Source organism: Aquarana catesbeiana, linkage group LG01, assembly GCF_042186555.1.
Source record: "Aquarana catesbeiana isolate 2022-GZ linkage group LG01, ASM4218655v1, whole genome shotgun sequence".
NCBI classification, from domain to species: domain Eukaryota; kingdom Metazoa; phylum Chordata; class Amphibia; order Anura; family Ranidae; genus Aquarana; species Aquarana catesbeiana.
The window spans coordinates 767,216,738-767,236,299 of record NC_133324.1 but is presented as its reverse complement, the minus strand read 5'-3'; the positions used below and the strand labels follow the sequence as shown (position 1 = coordinate 767,236,299).

Below are 19,562 nucleotides of genomic sequence, written 5' to 3'. Positions count from 1 at the left end.
AGGTGGTCAGAGTTGATGGGAAGATGGATGGAGCCAAATACAGGGCAATCGAATAAGAAAACTTGCTAGAGTCTGCAAAAGACTTGAGACTAGGATGAAGGTTCACCTTCCAGCAGGAAAACGACCCTAAACTTATAGCCAGAGCTACAATGGAATGGTTTAGATTAAAGCATATTCATGTTAGAATGGCCCAGTCAAAGACCAGACCTAAATCCAATTGAGAATCTGTGGCAAGACTTGAAAATTGCTGTTCACAGATGCTCTCCATCCAATCTGACAGAGCTTGAGCTATTTTGCAAAGAAGAATGGGCAAAAATGTCACTCTCTAGATGTGCAAAGCTGGTAGAGACATCCCCAAAAAGACTTGCAGCTGTAATTGCAGCGAAAGGTGGTTCTATAAAGTGTTGACTCTATAAAGTATTGAGCAGTATTGGTCTATTACATAAAATCCCAATAAAATACATTTACGTTTTTGGTTGTAACATGACAAAATGGAAAATGTCAAGGGGTATGAATACTTTTTCAGCACTGTAACAGCATTGGGGTTTCTTCACCATGTTTTAGGAGATTACGGGTCTGCTTGTGTCTTGTTCCTTGTGCAAAATCTAAAGCAAGCCAAAGACATGAGATAATGGTCACATGATCGAACCAATATTTGCATATCAAACAACAATTTCATGTCTATGTCTTCCTGTAGACACCCAAGAAACACAACCTAAAGACACCTGTGAACTCTCGCCCAGCCCCAGTGTGACAGTGCTGTGCAGTGACGTGTGGTGAGGTCAGTGGCTGGTGAGGCACTGGCTAGTATCAGAGCCAGATACACACAGGTTACATACGCCGGGATCGTTAGAGCGAGAGCAATAATTCTAGCACTAGACCTCCTCTGTAACTCTAAACATGTAACCTGTAAAAAATTTTAAATTGTCTCCTATGGAGATTTATAAGAACTGAAGTTTGGCACCATTCCACAATTGTGTGCAATTTTAACCACTTAAGGACCGGGCCTATTTTTCAAACTTATTGTTTACAAGTTAAAATCATTTTTTTTGCTAGAAAATTACTTAGAACCCCCAAACATTATATGTATTTTTTACGAACACCCTAGAGAATAAAATGAAGGTCATTGCAATACTTTCTGTCACACCATATTTGCGCAGCGGTCTTACAAGCGCACTTTTTTGGGAAAAAATACACTTTTTTTAATTAAAAAATAAGACAACAGTAAAGTTAGGCCAATTATTTTTTATATTGTGAAAGATGATGTTACGCCGAGTAGATTGATAACCCAACATGTCACGCTTCAAAATTGCGCCCGCTCATGGAATGGCGACAAACTTTTACCCTTAAAAATGTCCATAGGTGACATTTAAAAAATTCTACAGGTTGCATGTTTTGAGTTACAGAGGAGGTCTAGAGCTAGAATTATTGATCTCGCTCTAACCATCGTCGTGATACCTCACATGTGTGGTTTGAACACCGTTTTCATATGCAGGCGCTTCTCACGTATGCGTTCGCTTCTGCACGTGAGCTCGTCGGGACGGGGCGTGTTTAAAATGTTCTTTTTTTTTTTCTTATTTATTTTACTTTTTATTTTTACACTGTTCTTTAAAAAAAAAAATTGTGTTACTTTTATTCCTATTGCAAGGAATGTAAACATCCCTGTAATAGAAAAAAAGCATGACAGGACCTCTTAAATATGAGATCTGGGGTCAAAAAGACCTCAGATCTCATATTTACACTAAAATGCAATAAAAAAAATGTAATTTGAAAAAATAAAAATGTCCCTTTAAGAGCTATGGGCGGAAGTGACGTGTTTCGACATTGCTTCTGCCCTGCAATGGTATGGAGCTGGGTGGGGGCCATATTCCCCTCAGTCAGCTCCATGCCAAGCAGGGGACCCGATCGCCAGCGGCTCCTGTAAGCAGCGGAGGGCACCACAGCGTGGCGGGAGGGCCCTCTCCCGCCACCGATAAATGTGATCTTGTGGCGAATCTGCCACTGAGACCACTTTTATCTGAAAGCGGACCGCCCACTGAAGCAGTGGATACCGGGGTTATGGCAGCTAGCAAGTTAGGCATCTATTTACTCAGCAGCAACATCATCTTTCACATTATACAAAAAAATCAACGTTAGTGTTGTTTTTTTTTATTCATGAAACAGTTTTTTCCCCCCAAAAAAAACGCATTTAAAAAAGTTTCTGTGCAAATACCGTGTGACATAAAAAGTTGCAACAACCACCATTTTATTCCCTAGGGTGTCTGCTAAAACAATATATATAATGTTTGGGGGTTCTGAGTAATTTTCCAGCAAAAAAATATGATTTTTACATGTAGGAGAGAAGTGTCAGAATTGGCCTGGATGGCAGGGGGTTATTTACCATAAGTAATATACAAATAATTATGATATATTGTTTTAAGGTAATTTGCTATATTTTCAAAATCTGTACTCAAGCAGGTGGCTTAACGGACAAATTACTGAAATTTAAAGTTATAACTTCCAACCAGTAATTTCACAGTAAATAGATATATGATAAATTATTATGTTATAACATATAGCATATGAATATATGATTTAGCTTGAATATAACAGTATCTTTTCAGCAGGCAGCAGATTCTCATTCCCCTTCTTAACTGTGTGAGAAAAACATGGGTTTGTGGGTAAATCTTATACACGTAAACCCATGTTTTTTCCTTGTAGTTAAGAGGGCTGGGCTGGAAGGGAGCATTTGTCTTTTAGATACATGCCCCTTCGATGACACTGCAGTGAGAGGCGTGCCTCCACTACAGCATTTTTATTGGACAGCTTGGACCAATAGTACTTTACCATTGGTCCAAGACTCCAAGCTGTTTATTGAGCTCAGTGCCTCTGACAAGAAGTGAGAGGCACTGTGAGCTCATCCTCTCAGTCTGCTGCAAACAGAGTGTGTCAGCTTGTATTTAAAGTGGCCGCGCTCTTAGTTTCTGACAGGCTGTGCAAGGTGCCCAGTATCTCTGGAACCATAGGTCGTAGGAGCCCCAGTGGTGAGGTAGAACTTAGGATACATACCCCCCAAATTTGGGGTCTCTACGACGCCAGGTCGCCGAGCTACAACACTTGAAGCTTGATGTTTTTTTAAACATTTTTTTTTCTTTTTTAATGTTCATGTCAGATGAGGCCCTGCCTCACCTGCCTCCCCTGACTGCACATCCATGGTGCTGTGTACCTAAAAGGTCAATAGCCATGTACCAAAACTGTCATGTGGAAAGAAGCAGAAGAAGTCACATGCTCCCCCAGGTAACCAGGTGATTTGCCTGTAAGGGATATGGTTAAAGTGCCCAGATGGGTTGGGAAACCTCTCTGATCACTATTGTGTTCTCTGAATAAAAAGGTAAATGTGCATACTAAAGAACTCAGATATGCATATTTCTGACAAAAGCTGTGGCTAAAATAATTGGCCGATGTCAGATTGTTCTCCTAAAGCAACCTCTAACATACTGCATGCAAAGAAACAAAATATTTCACTCTTCTGCTCCTCGTGCCATTGAATACTTTCCTGATAGCTAAAACTGGTCTCCCAGTCCACTGTGAAACTGACACTTCTGGGGGTGTCAATCTTCATGGTTTCCTGTAGCCCTCACTGGTTTCTCCTACTGACTTCATGTTACTAGAAGTGAAAGCAGAGACACAAGATCAGCAAGAGGAACCAGTGAGAGCAAAGGACCATGGGGATTGACACTCCTAAAAGTAACGGTTTCCCAATGGCCTTAGAGGACCATGGAGTGGAGCTCAGCACCAGAGATGACAGGAGCGGTAACTTTCAATCTCACTTTGCAGGTATGGCATTATATAAAATACATGCAGCATGCCATAGGGTCGCTTTACTTTTATGGCCGTTCTAAGTAGCGATTGCTGAATCTCAGCCACAAATGAATAGTACATTATGAATACAGAGGACACCATCCTTGGAACCACAGAAGAACTAGTTCCCCTCTAGTGCTACTCTCAGACTCCTACCTCACTTCCTGACTATAGAACGGGGGGAGCTCTGCTTCCTAAATCAAGAGCAGTGGACTGTGGGACTTGTAGTCCTGTGGGCAGCCATCTCTTCAAGTCCTCTTTAGACTAATACCCCAAAATGCATCCACTGAAAAGGATGGTGGGAGAGGCTTCCTAAAGGAGCCTTTACATTGCTACTTCTGTTATCCATTTAGTGGTCACTTTAGCATTCCAAGGATTCATTCTTCATCCCTGAGCTCCAAAGTGCCGGTGAAGATACTGCCTGTACTAGGAACCTGAACTGTCCATACATTATTAGTGATGTATGAATTTGATTTAAAGGAGATTTCATTTTGTTACTTTAAAAATCAGAATTTGTTCATACTGGTCCAGAGGGGACTGAACTGCTGCTGTGTCCCTCCCTCTGAACTATTGTCATCTTTACCATAATCTTTCCTTTTCATTGGATATCTCTATCTGCTTTCATCCTAATTGCCTAGTGTGGTTATAGCTTGATACACATTTAGATTTGCCCATTTAGGATTGCTTTATTATTGTCAATCTGATATTCTCTGTTTATTTGGTGTCTATTTCAAATTATACTAGAGGCTGTCTCAAGAATTGGTTAATTGTCATTCTGACCTAATGCTTACCTTTAATAAATGTAAATTGTGTTTGATGATCAAAGGGGTGGTCAATACATCAGAACCTAGGACAAGGGAGGGTCAAAGCAGCACCAGAGGACAAGTGTCATCTAGCGGTTCCTACGGAGGTAGCGCTACAATTTCTATTAGTTACTAAGTAACATTTGTATAGTTTTGCTGGTTATGTTTTACAATTCTCTAACTGATAACAATAACAAAACCTATCTTTCCCAGATTTCTGCACTATGATGTAAACATTATTACAGGACTTACATCAGTAAACATGCTTTCTAGTCAAACATATAAGTTTGTCATTCAATCTAAGAGGAAAAAGTACCTAATGAATGGTTCCACTGTTCATCCTGGCATTCATTATCATCTGTCCCTGCCTGCCCTGTCGCCAAATCCCTATGATATTCATTAACGTCAGTATTTTGTGAATGTCCCTGAATCTAAGTTCACAAAATGCAGGCCATTGTTTCCATGGCTCCAGCACCACTCTCTCTCTGACCCACTTATGCCTTGCCCACGTATATTGGCATAAAAGAGGATGGCAGCTCACAATCAGGATGCAAGAGGCCATAGCCATACTCAAATGTACTATAGAAAGCTTGACAAGCCTAGCAGAAAGGAGATATATAAAGCTCAGATTAGAGGATTGTGCTAGTAGTCCACTTACTAATTTTACTTTTTGCCTGTAGTTTCCTTAACTACCTAAGAGTGATTACAACTCCTCTACTGACAAAGCAAGTACAATGTCTCCAAGAATAGGCTGGATGTATTGTGGTAAAGTCATATGACAGACATCTATACTGTTCATCCCAGCTGCAATTGTCATTATTTGGATGAAATATTATCTGTCTTCTGTGCTTCATGTTGCTCTGTTGATACATACCAGGGGGTACCTTTGGGACCTATGCTTCTTCTGGAACATGACAATTTTTCCACACTGAGATCTATGCAAGTTATAGAGATGAGCAACAGTAGCCATCCCAATTTAATGGTGAGGATTACAAAAAAATGTACTGCTGAAAATGTACTTCCAAAAATATCTGCTCGAATGGGTTTCAATGATTCTCTAGATTGACATAGCTACTAAAGCCATTTTAGAAATAATGATAAATCTCACCGGCATAGCAATTCTTGGGTGTATGGTAATTCTCAAAATCCTTTAATGGAAGAAGAGTTTCTAAAACTGATTTATGCAGTAGAGTATGATAAATATTAATACATATAGCTGTTAGACAAGGCACATAGAAAAGAATGTGGAAAAATGTGAAATATGCTACCGAAGTTCACATTTAGCAATAAGGCTCATACATCAGTGAGATAAATGCCAGCATGGTCTGTCAGGGTTAGAAGATTAGGTATTGTACATTTAAAGGCATTTTTAGAAGAGCAGAATGAAAAGGGTGCAGAAACAGCATCTAAATCAAGGGTATATTTACTGTAAATATACATTTGTTTTTTGAGGAAGTGCAACTTCAAAAAGCAATAGCTAAATTAAGTGAGAGAACATTACTTTTGATGCTAACCATGCAAATTAAAAAAACAACAACATTCGGGTTGATTTACCTTAATTGGAGAGTGCAAAATCTTGTGCAGCTGTGCATGGTAGCCAATCAGCTTCTAACTTCAGCTTGTTCAATTAGGCCTCTTTCACACTGGTGGAGTCTGCCAGTGGATCCATCCACTCAGCGGGGGATCTCTCCTCTGATCCCCACTGAGCAGGCGGATGACAGGTCTGTGTCCGCTCTGCTAATGCAGAGAAAATAGACAGTCCGCTGTCCTCTGTGGGCTGTCGGATGGAAACAAACCACCTGCCTGTTTCCATCTGACTGTCATCCAATCCGATCCATATGTAAATCAATAAAATAGACACATAACAAGCCAAAAAATGTAAAATGCATTTTTATGGATCTTGGTCACTGTACAGGTACCCAGAGCAACCAATTTAGAAATAATAATTTGTTGGCTATTATTTGGTTGCTTTTAGCTACTGCATTTTAAACGTCAGCTTTGCTCTTCGCACTGATGTATTCAGTAAGCTCTTATGCCCCGTAGACACGATCGGACTTTCCGACAGCAAAACCGTGGATTTTTGTTCAAAGGATGTTGGCTCCAACTTGTCTTGCATACACACAGTGGAAAATTTGAGAACCTGTTAGCCAACATTTGTTGGCGGAAAGTCCGACAACAAATGTCCGATGGAGCATACACACGGTCGGACTTTCCGCTCACATCCAACATTTGTTGTTGGAAAATCCGACCGTGTGTACGGGGCATAAAGGTATAATGAATTTTGTCTCATTAAAGTGTTTAAAAACATTCTGGTCTGACTAGAGGCAGATCCTATAAATACGTACAGTATAAAATATGGCCATGAAAACTAGCAAAATGGAAAAGTCACATAAGGAAATTACTCATTTAAATACACTATAGTTTCCCTTTAATATAATAATTGTACTAAAAAGATTTAATAAAAAACTAGATTTTTTAAAAACACTTTTATAGACAAAGAAGCATAAATGTCAAAATGATTTCACAAGCAATTATAAAGATGACACAAGTTTCTGGTAGGTGAGAAAACCATCACATAAGACTCTGAGTGACTCTGAAAAACAAAATGTACTTAATGTTTCATAAATGTTGTAGGCACAAAGACAAATCCTTCTTCCATGTTTCTTTGTGTTCCATAAATACTTAATGACATAAGTGTTCTATCTCCCATTCTGACACATGCTAATTGTGTGAAGGGATGGTGGGAATTTACATTCTAAGCAATTTTACGAAAAGACTTGACTCCGGTTTCCAATTTTTTTGAGTTTGTTTCCCAACAGCTCCTTCCTCCAGCACTGTGCATTTATATTTATTATCCAGCTGTATATAAAGTGACAGTCTGTATACTCTCAGGGGTGTAAGAACACCTCTAGGAGCTGAGCTAACATAAAGGTTGAACTAGTCCCCAGCACCATGTCACATACATTCTTAACCAGCCTCTGAAAGAGAACCTGTAGTTCTATTCTTTAAGATATACATACATATTATGAAGAATATCAGTTAACAGTAAATAATCTAATCAAAGTGTATAGATTATCAATTTTATCTGAGGGCAATTATATTTGCTTATGACATATGTTGCTATGATTCCTGTGGTTCATCTTATCTCCCTGGTGACATACAATATATTACCAAAAGTATTAGGACGCCTGCCTTTACATGCACATAAACTTTAATGTCATCCCAGTCTCAGTCACTAACTACTTGTTCAATCGACTTTTGTCAAAATAGCTGGGCATAATATTTTTGACCAAATAGAGCCTGCATTCAATCAGATGCAGGCACTGCTTGCGCAGCTGGTAGAGGAGATTTGCCCAGCTGCACTATTAAAGCCCTACATGGATTGAAATTTGGCCAGTTCAGCAGGGACCGGTCAAATTTTGATCAATGTATACATAGCTCCCAACTGTCCCTGACTTTGAGGGAGTGTCCCTGATTTGGAACAAAGTCCCTCTGTCCCTCTTTCCTCCTCATTTGTCCCTTATTTTGGTCTGATCCATATAGTTGTATATAAAATGTACTTTTTATCTTTCAAAAAGTGTTTTCCAGCACAAAACCTTTCATCCAATTTCTAAATTGCTGCTCCCCTTACCATGTGATCAGCTCTCAGCCAATGACAGCTGATAACATGATGTAAACAAAAGCTCGGTAATCGTCAGCGTGAGGAGAAAAAAAAGCTGATCACTGGCTCATCTGCAAGAGACATCGGTCCGAAGAGGAAGAGGCAATTATGCCTCATCTGTGCCACCTGCCATTGCCACCTGACAGTGCCCATAGTGCCCACCAGTGCCACCTATCAGTGCCCATAAGTGCTACCTATCAATGCCTACAAGTGCCACCTATCATTGCCCACAAGTGCCACCTATCATTGCCCACCAGTGGTGCCAATCAGTGCCACCTAGCAGTGCTGCCTATCAGTGTAACCGATCAGTGCCCATTATTGCCACCCATCAGTGCCCATCACTGCCACCTATTGGTGCCCATCAGTGTCGCCTCATCAGCGTACATCAATGAAGGAGAAAAATTACCTGTTTTAAAATTTTTATAACAAAATAAAAAATTAATTCGGTCTTTTTACATTTTTTTAACAAAAAATAAAAACCGCAGAGGTGATCAAATACCACCAAAAGAAAGCTCTATTTGTGGGAAAAAAATGATAAAAATGTCATTTGGGTAAAGTGTTGTATGACCGTGCAATTGTCATTCAAAGTGCATCAGCGCTGAAAGCTGAAAATTGGTCTGGATAGGAGGGGGGTGCCCAGGAAGCAAGTGGTTAAAGTGGTTGTTAACCCACTAAGTTAAAATTACACCAACCTCTATGTGTACTCATGAAATGTGCCCTGTGTTTGTGCCTTATAAAAATAAGCAGCTTTATACCTGTTTACAGATCGCTGATCGGCGCTCACGTGACCCGTTGGCTCTCTCCTCTCTTGGCCTGACAGCTGCAGTGGGCGGGGCCGAGGATCCCCCACTGATGTCAGTCAGGAGGAGAGGAGGAGAGAGGCGGCCAGGCCCGCTGCAGGTGTCATGTGAGAGAGGAGAGAGGCGGTGGGTCACGTGAGCGCTGATCTGTGCTCTGTAAACAGGTATATAACTGCATTATTTTTATAAGGCACAGACGCAGGGCACATTACATAAATACACAGAGAGGGTGGTGTAATTTAAACCCTAATTTGAGCAGCAGGAGGGGAGGGGGGCGGGTACGGACACTGGTCTGACAGGCAGGCAGGGGAGGGGGGAGAGGATGGAGGAGAGCACAGAGGAGGACAGAGGAGAGCTGCGGATGACAGAGGCATGAAAACTGTCCACGGTGTCAGGGCTCAGCAGCCATGATATACCGTGATCAGTTTACAAAGGAGAGTGCAGAACCAGGTAGGAACAGCCAGGTATTTCAGGTAAAACGGGGGCCAAATTACACAGCACAAGCGCTGTGCTTTAAAGGAACAGGATCTTTACTTTATTTTTTTAGGTTAACAAATGCTTTAAGGATTTAAATATATCCAATAACATTGCGAATTTCCCCAATACTGCTAAATATTCTCCAATCATATAACAGGTGCTTCTTGACATTACTTCATTCCCTATATCACATGGAATGACTAGATGTATCAGGTAAGATAAGGTTAGACTTTCCATAACATAACAGACATCTCCCATAGAGTTTAATTAACCTCTTCTGGACCAAGCCTATTTTTGACACTTGTTGTTTACAAGTTAAAATCAGTATTTTATGCTAGAAAATTACTTAGAACCCCCAAACATTATATCATTTTTTTTAGCAAAGACTCTGGAGAATAAAATGGCAGTCGTTGCACTTCCTTCCATTTGTTCCCTTGGAAGAGGTAACAGAAAAAGTATCTAAGGCTTTCTCAGTTGATTCTTGCATTCTTTACATATCACTGGGCAACAACACATTGCTAATCTAATACATAAACAGCTGTACAAGTGCTCAGAAGATTGCTACAAGTATTTTAAGGAGTTCCAGCAAGAACTTCTTAAAAGCTTCCTCCAGACCCTCAAACAATGACATAGGGTTTAACAAAGACCACCACTCTGAGATGCCAAGGTGATGATTAATCGTCCCGTTTGAAGACTATCACCTGCTGCCATATGCTCATCCAGATCATAACTTTGGTTAGCAATATACAGTTAATACAACATTCTTGCTCATTGAGTTTGCATAGCCCATATCGTTAACTATCACTTGTCTCCAGACTTCTATTATTTCTTCATCTTTATTAATTTCAAGTACATGCTCCAACATGATGTTAGCAATATTTACATAATTACTAATCCTATTTGCCATTTCATGGCCACTTCCTGTCCATGAAGGCAACCAAGTCCAAAATTTAAAAGCCTCCCCATACAAGGATAAGGAGTATTCCCGTACTATTTTCTCCATATCCTCTTAGGCAGCTGCAATTGAATATACCTGGATCTCCTTTGTCACCGTGAAAAGTTGCATTAGCAACTCTTGTAACACATATGGCAGATGTAGCATATATCTATTGAGCAATCACCCAGGTACCATTAGCTTTAAGTGGCAACTGCACAAAATAATTGGCTGCAGGTGAAACCTTAGCTTCTATACTTTCTGCTTTTACTCTTACTGCTACTTCTATGTTAAGGGCTAAACCCTTCTGGATGATCTGAGCCCTTATCTAGAAGATCATCTTTATGTGCTTTTTAATCTATAACTGAGTTTATGACAGGTTTCAGTAAATATTTTATCAGGCTCTGATAGAGCACTCTACTTTCCCACACTATAGGGATGTCTCTAGGGTTCTAACAATAGCCTGTGATACCCACTCTGACTAGATCTGGTTCCTTTCTCTGGTCTAGGATTTGTCCAAAACCCCTTCTCAGATGTTCTTTGAACTAATAGGAACCTATCTTCCTCTCCCCTTCTCAGTTTCATGACTAGAGTACTATATACTGTCCCATTGATCAGGATGCAGCTTTGGTTCTGTGACAGCTACACTATATTACCAAAAGTATTGGAACACCTGCTTTTACACGCACATGAACTTTAATGGTTTCTCAGTCTTAGTCTGTAGGGTTCAATATTGAGTTGGCACACCCTTTGCAGCTATAACAGATTCAACTCTTCTGGGAAGACTGTCCACAATGTTTAGGAGTGTGTCTATGGGAATGTTTGACCATTCTTCCAGAAGCGTATTTATGAGGTCAGTCACTGAAGTAGATGAGAAGGCCTGGCTCACAGTCTGCACTCTAATTGAACCCAAAGGTGTACTAGTTCCTCCTCAAGTTACTCCACCCCAAACTTGCTCATCCTTGTCTTTCTGGAGCTTGTTTTGTGCACTGGTCCAAATCATTTGGTGGAGGGGGATTATAGTGTTGGGTTGTTTTTCAGGGGTTGGGCTTGGCCCCTTAGTTCCAGTGAAGGGAACTCTTAAGGCGTCAGCATACCAAGACATTTTGGACAGTTTCATGCTCCCAACGTGGGAACAGTTTGGGGACGGACCCTTCCTATCCCAACATGACTGCGCACCAGTGCACAAAGCAAGGTCCATAAAGACATGGATGAGCAAGTTTTTGGTGGAGGAACTTGACTGGTCTGCACATAGTCCTGACCTCAACCTGATAGAACACCTTTGGGATGAATTAGAGTGGAGTCAGGCATTCTCGTCCACATCAGTGCCTTACCTCACAAATGTGCTTCTGGAAGAATGGTCAAACATTCCCACAGACACATTCCTAAACCTTGGACAGCCTTCCCAGAAGAGTTGAAACTGTTATAGCTGCAAAGGGATGGTCAACTCAATATTAAACCCTACAGACGAAGACTGTGATGCCATTAAAGTTCATGTGCATGTAGAGGCAGGCGTCACAATACTTTTGGTAATATAGTGTTTGTCTATCACAGGTTTGTGTCTAGAGGAATTATAGAGCATATCTAATAATCAAACAAACTATTTTTGGAACTAATTACCTTTTACAACTGGATCAGGCGATTCAACAAGTTTTGGCTCTCCAACAGCACCACCCACATGGCTATGGCAAAGACCCAGATACACATTCCCATGGCTCTTATGGGCTTTAGCCTTGATATACCTAGAAGACTAGAAGAAACAGTTAGTCCCAGGCAATTTCTTCCTGAGGGTGGGGCCCAGAAGACCCTCAGCACTTTTGAGTTTTAAGGCACCCTCTTACTAACGATACTCGGTCCTATTGCACGTTTGCAACGGGAGGCATGTACCCATGTCTCCTTGCCCTCCAGCTTCACCCCTGTTGGGCTTAAAAGCAGCACCTGATCTCCTGGCTGCAGGTCCTTTCTCTAATACATACAGAACCATTCACCCTGTTGTGTAAGGCATAAAGGTGTTTATGCAGTCCAATGACATACTCGGTGAGTGACCCATAAGATTTAGCCAGGGATTGTGGAAAATGTAGTCCTGTCCTTTGGCAATGATCCAAATAGGATCTCATAAGGAAAGAGTTTATTTTTCCGCCTAGCAGTAGCCCTAAGCACAAACAGAGCTATAGGCAAGCCTTGGAGCTAATTTGATCCTGTTTCGGCTGTGATCTTTGCTAACTTTATCTTCAGTAATCCATTGTACATTTCTATCTTTCCACTAGCTGTGGGGTTGAAAGGAGTGTGTAATTGTTGTTCTAATCTAAAGGCTACAAGCATTTCTAAATCTACACAGGTATTCTCTGGAAGGGGTACAAAGCCCCTGGGATCGGGGGGGCGGAAGGGGCGGGTGCCCTGGGTGGTACAATTTATTGGGGGTGGGGGGGGGGGCGCAGTTTAGCGTCCTTATAAAACAGCCGTTACTAAATGGCGGCCCGCGGTCCAAGTCCGGACCGAGTGACACTTCTGCCTGGATAGCCAGGCTGCCAATATAATTGTAAATGTCAGCAAGTGTTGGTTTGCTGGGACCGTGGGTTTCCCCAGCAACCAGTGATGCTGCTTGCGTGCGCCCGCCCCCCCCCCCCTCCTCACCGCAGGTCTCAGAGTTGACAGAAGACCAGCTCGCACTCACAGGCCGCTAATAGAGACGTGACATCATGTGCGCACCCCGCACTCCCCCCCCTGCTACTCATGGTTCCCGGGTCCTGGCTCTCCATATGTCGCAGCTCCTGCCCCTTTGGCATTTCAGTTGTGCCCTCCTGCATTCAAGGTATGTGGGCCACATGTTAACTAGTTATCACTAATGGGCATATTTTTAATGTGCACACTGATGGGGATATTTTCTTAATGGGCACACTGATGTACATATTTGAGTGCCCCTTAACATAAAATGTGCCCATCAGCGTGCACATTAAAAAAATACCCAACAATGTGCCCCTTAACATAAAAGGTACCCATCAGCGTGACCCTTATTTTATGTTAAGGGGCACGCTGATGGGCACATTTTATGTTAAGGGGCACTCTGATGGGCATATTTTATTCTAAGAGCAACACTGATGGACACATTTTGTATTAAGGGGCACTCTGATGGACAGATTTTACATTAAGGGGCACGTTTTGTTGTGCCCATCAGAGTGCCCCTTAATATAAAACGCGCCCATCAGGGTGCCCCTTAACATACAATTTGCCATCACAGTGTCCCTTAATATAATAATAATAAGTATATTCTTGTTTTGAAACGACATTGATTCTCTCTTAAAAACGGGGGGGGGGGTTTGCCATCTTCGCCCTGGGCACCGAATGGCCTTGTCCCAGCACTGCCTGGGATGTAACCTAAGTTTTTGCACCCTTCCCTGGGTTGAGTTCTGCACAAATTAGCCATGCTTGATAGTGTTGCTTTGCTACTATTTCAATCTTCAAATGCATACTACAATTTTAAAATAAGATCAACTATCCTTCCCCCCTTTGGCAACTTGGAAGGGGAAGATGTGCTTTTGCACAAAGTGAAGCATACATTAAAGGCAGTGTACATAACTTCCCATTGTCATGGAGCCTAATTTGTCACAGATTAGGCCTGACATTAAATCAAACTCAAAGTTTCAAAATTGTCATGCTCAGTGTAGCTTAATCTGTCCTCAAAGATAAGCTATTTTTGTCTGACTGCCCAAAATACATTTTAAATTAAAAACATTTCTTCATTAATGACATTCTTCTAAATCACAATCACATACAATTGTATGGGGTAAATTGTAAACTCACTCAATCTCTACAATGATCCCAAACCATAATAGATTATATTATATTCTCTACCAAGATAACCTTCTCCACAGAGGAGATCACAATTACAAGACAGTACACCCTGTTTTCTAATACCGTACCTAGGCGTTTCCTTCAGCTGGACAATAGGTCCATCTAGTATATAATAGCATTATTGAACATGCCTCCTCTTCCATTTCCAGGCCAAACAATTCCTGGCTTTATGGCCTAGTTTCTGGCATTAGGAGCTAATAATCTTTGCATTATTCCTTTTTTTACGCCTTTTTTTCTGGTGAGCTTTCTCCAATCAGAGAGGAAATCACCAGTATATTCTGCGGCTTCTTTGCCTCCATAAACTCCAAATTCTTCCAAATCTGGGAGGCAACAGAGGTCAAAGTAACTTTACCAAGCAATAGAAATAATGCTGTCTCTCCCTCCTCTGTAAATGAGGGAGAAAAGAAAAAAAGTTCTCTCTCTGTTCCACTTATCTCCTGCGAGGATATGCATGGCTTTCCTGTTTTTCCTCTAGCCACACATCTGTTAGCCAAATATTCTGGCTTTCTGCAATTATAGCAGAGTTTTCTCGATTTCTTTTTCTTTCTTTTATTGCTAAGTGGAGGGGTAGTGTGCAGTGAATAGGAAGGTGGGATATCTGCCTCCGTCTGTCCTTTCAGAGGTCACTATAGGTGTCGATGAGGCGTCAGAGGATACACACATCTGTTCAACTCCTCTCAAGTGCGCACTACTGTCGGGCGCCTCAGCCAATGTTACCTGTGTTTAGTCTCTGATTAAAGTCCTCACCAAATAATGTGCACCTGCTTTTGTTTCTACAGACAGTTATTCTTGCTCTTGATCTGGCTGGGATGTTTTTGAGGAAACAGCAAACCAAGCTTCTGCTGTCCTACTGTACCCCTTACTCATCCATCTTCTCCATGCTGCTAGCTCATTAGCATCTGTCATTTTATTTTTGAAGTTATAGTGCAAAACAATCCATTAGGGTTGTCACCTTTTCTGCAAGCCAAACCCGGAAACTTTAGTGGCTTGGGACACCTTTGGGTGCCCCAAAGAGAATAGTAATGCAGTTCACATAGTGTGCCGCAGCGAACAGTGGGTGTAGCCAAATTGCTCTTGCTGACATCATCGTCCTGCTCCCCAGTGATGCTGAACCTGCCCCCAGACAGCCCCCCGCAGCTCCCGGATAGCATCAGATTTGTGTGTGACTATCTTGGTTACTTGGGGAACCACGGCCAGGCCTGAATAATGTGTCCGGGTTTCAGTCCGCTTGAAACCTGGATACATGGTTCAAAACCCGGACTGTCCAGGTGAATCCTGGACAGATGGTAACCCTATAATCCATGCCCTTACATCATAAGTTACCTGTACGGGGGTTGGAAAGTTTGAAAGTTTTGTCAAGATGTTCCATTTCTTTAGGCACTTGACTACCCATGGCGTAATATAGTGTGAGTAGCCTTGTGCAGTACACATCTTATCAGTCCTTGCTCAAGGATTTTCTGTGCTCTCAGACTTGTTACTTTAAAGTCTGCACAGGGGTCTGTGTGTCTAGGGAATTAGTCCTAACTATGTATGCCAGAACACCTTTTACCTTCCATCTCAGACCCGTCTGTGTGTCTAGGGAATTAGTCCTTACTATGTATGCAAGAACACCTTTTCCAATCCACCTCAGACTCATTCAACTTAGTTGCCATGTAGTTGCCACATAGTTGCAACAGTTGTCTTTTCACTAGCGGACAGGGATAAATTCCATCGCCCCCCTTTGAAAAAGCATAACCATAGGGGAAACCACTACCTTCCCACTAAGAACTTGTAGTAGCACACCACAAAACACCACAAAACCTCTTAGGGCTCATGCACACTACAGTTTCTAAACATGAGTTTAGGAGCTTTTGGCGTTTTTTTGCTAAAGCTCCTAAACTCAACTCCATTAAAGCTTATGTGTCCATTTACACATAGGCTTTTACAAGAGTTTAGAAGCTGCAGTGGTTAGGGGAGGTTCGACCTCCTCTCAACCTCCCTCTCCTGTACGTGGAAGAATCGAGTTCAAGATAGGAAAGTTTTGACCACAGGCCGCAAAGCGCGGCAAAATCACTGTAAGATTGCAGGGCTTTTATCTGCGTTTTTTGGCAGGGGGTGTTTTCTGGCTGGATAAAACCTCCAGAACTAGTGGGTTTAAAGAGTTTTTCAGCTGTAAAAACGCTCTAATTGAAAAACACTTAAAAACATAGCTATTCTGCGTTTATAAGCGCTTTTGAGCCATTCGGTTTTTTGGGAGTATAGTTTTGCTAAATACCACTAAAAACACAAACGGTACAAAAATTCTCAAAAACGCAGATGCAAAAATGCTAAAAACACGAGTTTTAACATGGCATTCTACAGCTAAAGCTACTGGCATTTTTATAAAGTCCAGTGTGAGACCTAAAAGTGGGAAATAGTCAGATAGATTGGGGTAGAGAATTCCAAAGGATGGGAGAGGCTCGGGAGACATTCTGGAGGCGAGCATGGGAGGAGATGACAAGGGAACCAGAGAGCAGGAGGTCTTGAGAGGAATGAAGAGAATGATTGGGTTGGTATTTTGAGACTAGGTTAGTGATGTAGGTCCCCAGCTACATCACTAACCTAGTCTCAAATGGCTTTGTGAATGGCTTTGTAAGTTGTTGTTAGTACTTTGATTGGCAGAGGAGAGTAGCAGACACTGAACCGTTTCTAAGGTGAATAAGTCTGGCAGCAGCATTCATAATGCACTGAATAGGGGATAGCCTATTTAACCACTTGTCTACTGGGCCCTTTTACCCCCTTCCTGCCCAGGCCAATTTTCAGCTCTCGGCGCTGTCGCACTGTGAATGACAATTGCATGGTCATGCAACACTGTACCCAAACAAACTTTTTAGCATTTTTTTACAGAAATAGAGCTTTCTTTTGGTGGTATTTAATCCCCACTGGGTTTTTTCTTTTTTTTTTTTTGCTAAATAAACGAATATAGGCTGAAGATTTTGAAAAAAAAAAGGTTTTCAAAGTCTGTTATAAAATTTTGCAAACAGGTAATTTTTCTCCTTCACTGATGTACGCTGATGAGGCTGCACTGATGGGCACTGATAGGTTGCACTGATGGACACTGATGAGGTGGCACTGATTGGCTGCACCAATAAGCACTGATGAGGTGGCACTGGTGGGCACTGATGAGGTTGCACTGATGGGCACCAATAGGTGGCAGAGATGGGCACTAACATACAGCACTGATGGGCACTGGTAGGCGAAACTGATAGGTGACACTGATGAGGAGGCATTAATGCATGGGCATCCTCAGAACTTTTTTCAGCTGCTGTCCATTGAAAAACGCACATTTGCTGCTCCAGTGTCGGTCTGCAGCCATATTTTTCACGGGCAGCCGCCGTTTGTAACGATCATTTACGGGCAGCTCTAAAACAGATTAAAATTTATGGGCTGCCCGTAAATGTATGGGCAGTTGGCATCACTGTGCGGACACCTTACTCCGGGGGGGCACTTTCCCCCCCTTGCGGACGCCCATGCACTACTGGGCACTGATTGGCAACACTGATGGGCACTGATTGGCAGCACTGGTGGGCACAGATTGGCAGCACTGGTGGGCACTGTTGGAACTGCACTAATAATCAGGACACTGATAATCAGTGCCCTGATTATGAGTGTGCCTTTAACAAAAACCGGTTATCGTCTCTTTTCTCCTCTCCTCGTGCTGTCAGCGTTAGGAAAGGAGTGCTGATAACCAGCTTGTGTCTACATCCATGATCAGCTGTGATTGGACATGGTAAAGAGCTGCTGATTGGCTCTTTACCTCAATGTATGATCAGCAGTGTCCTCCAGACAGTGCGATCACAGAGCGCACCTCTCACACCCTGCAGCAGGCGTGATCACGGCACGCCATCATATGAAGGTGTCCCAGGTCTAACCGGGCACGCTGTAGCCGTCATTCAGCTATAGCGCGGTTGTCAAGTGGTTAAAGGTAAGCTAATGAGAAGGGAGTTGCAGTGATGCTTTTTTATTGAATCTGATCGTAACTCAGTCGATAAGATTATGAGATTGCATAATGGAAACAAAGATGTGATGAATAACCTATGATTACATCTTCCAACTATTGATCAAACTCCATTTTCATGTGTTGCATATCGATTGAGTGGGTTGTTGACTATAGATAATAGATTGATTATTCCAATCAGGGTAGACCTAATGTAAAAGAAATCAGTCATTTACCAAAGCGTACATGGCCACCATTAGCGTAGATGAGGGGTACTAATGGATTTTCTGTCCCTCCCTACTGGGCTGAATGGCTGCAATTGGAGCCATTTACGGACAGCCATGGCGGTTTACTTCCGCTTTAAGCGGTGTCATGTTTGTCCTTTGCTTCTAGGTGTCTCTCATCTGAGAAAGTTGCTAGAAATCCCCAGACAATGATAAGGAGAAGAAGGAGGAGGAAAGGAGGGAAGATCACAGCAGCAGCTACCGTGTTAGGTGTTATTTTTGGATGATAGCATTCCTCCCCAAAATACACACCCTCCTTTAGCAGCTCCTATTCTGCCCACACACACACACAGAACCCCCTCCCAGGTCTGCCTGACTCCCATGGACTGTGTAGTAAGCAGGGCTGGTCAGCAGCCAGGAGAGGTCTAAGCACATGACTTCCTCCTCCTAGGCTGCAGGAGGCTTTGTTGTGTGCGATCAGGAGGACCTAGAAGAAGGAGGAGAACGTCTGATCAGTGTGTGTGTGTGCATGTGGAATGTCCTGATCACATCCTCAGCTACAGGACTGCGAGAACCTCACCATCCATGGTAAGTGACACTGGGACACTTCTCCTCTCTTCTACTCAGTGTGATCGGGGATGTCAGATCTGATCACAGATTTTAGCACTTGTATTGTTAGCAGTGATTTTGGATTTTAGCACTGGGAATGTTAGCACTGATGGTGGATTTTAGCAGAGATCGGAGATGTTAGCAGTGTGGTTTTAGACTTTATAAATAGTTGTTGTTGGATGGCAGTGTGTGTCTGGAGAGGAGTTTGTTTTCTCGGGCTATGTGACGTTGGTGCTGTCACCCAGCAGGGGACTGTCAATCATTAACACAGCGATCTGATCAGTCCTCTCCAGTGTTTGGAAAGCCATCAGGGGCATTAGGGGGGAGATGAATCATTCCATACAGATGGGCTCTGTGCATTCATCATCATCATCATCATCATCATCATCCTCCTGTGCCCTCAACTT

At 42.3% G+C, this 19,562-nt stretch overlaps 1 protein-coding gene across 2 annotated transcripts in view; it reads left to right on the top strand.

The window, feature by feature from the left end:
• The window catches only part of PALLD (palladin, cytoskeletal associated protein), a 486,054-nt gene that overhangs the window by 121,865 nt on the left and 344,627 nt on the right, over positions 1 to 19,562 (top strand). Inside the window, exon 1 of one of the 2 annotated variants that reach the window (XM_073606220.1) lies at positions 18,922 to 19,134. The exons of the other annotated variant lie outside the window; for it this stretch is intronic. Within the exon in view, the coding sequence (XP_073462321.1) occupies positions 19,076 to 19,134 (59 nt within the window). The 5' untranslated portion in view covers positions 18,922 to 19,075. Of the gene's footprint in view, positions 1 to 18,921; positions 19,135 to 19,562 lie in introns of those variants that run through there. 2 annotated transcript variants of the gene reach the window in all.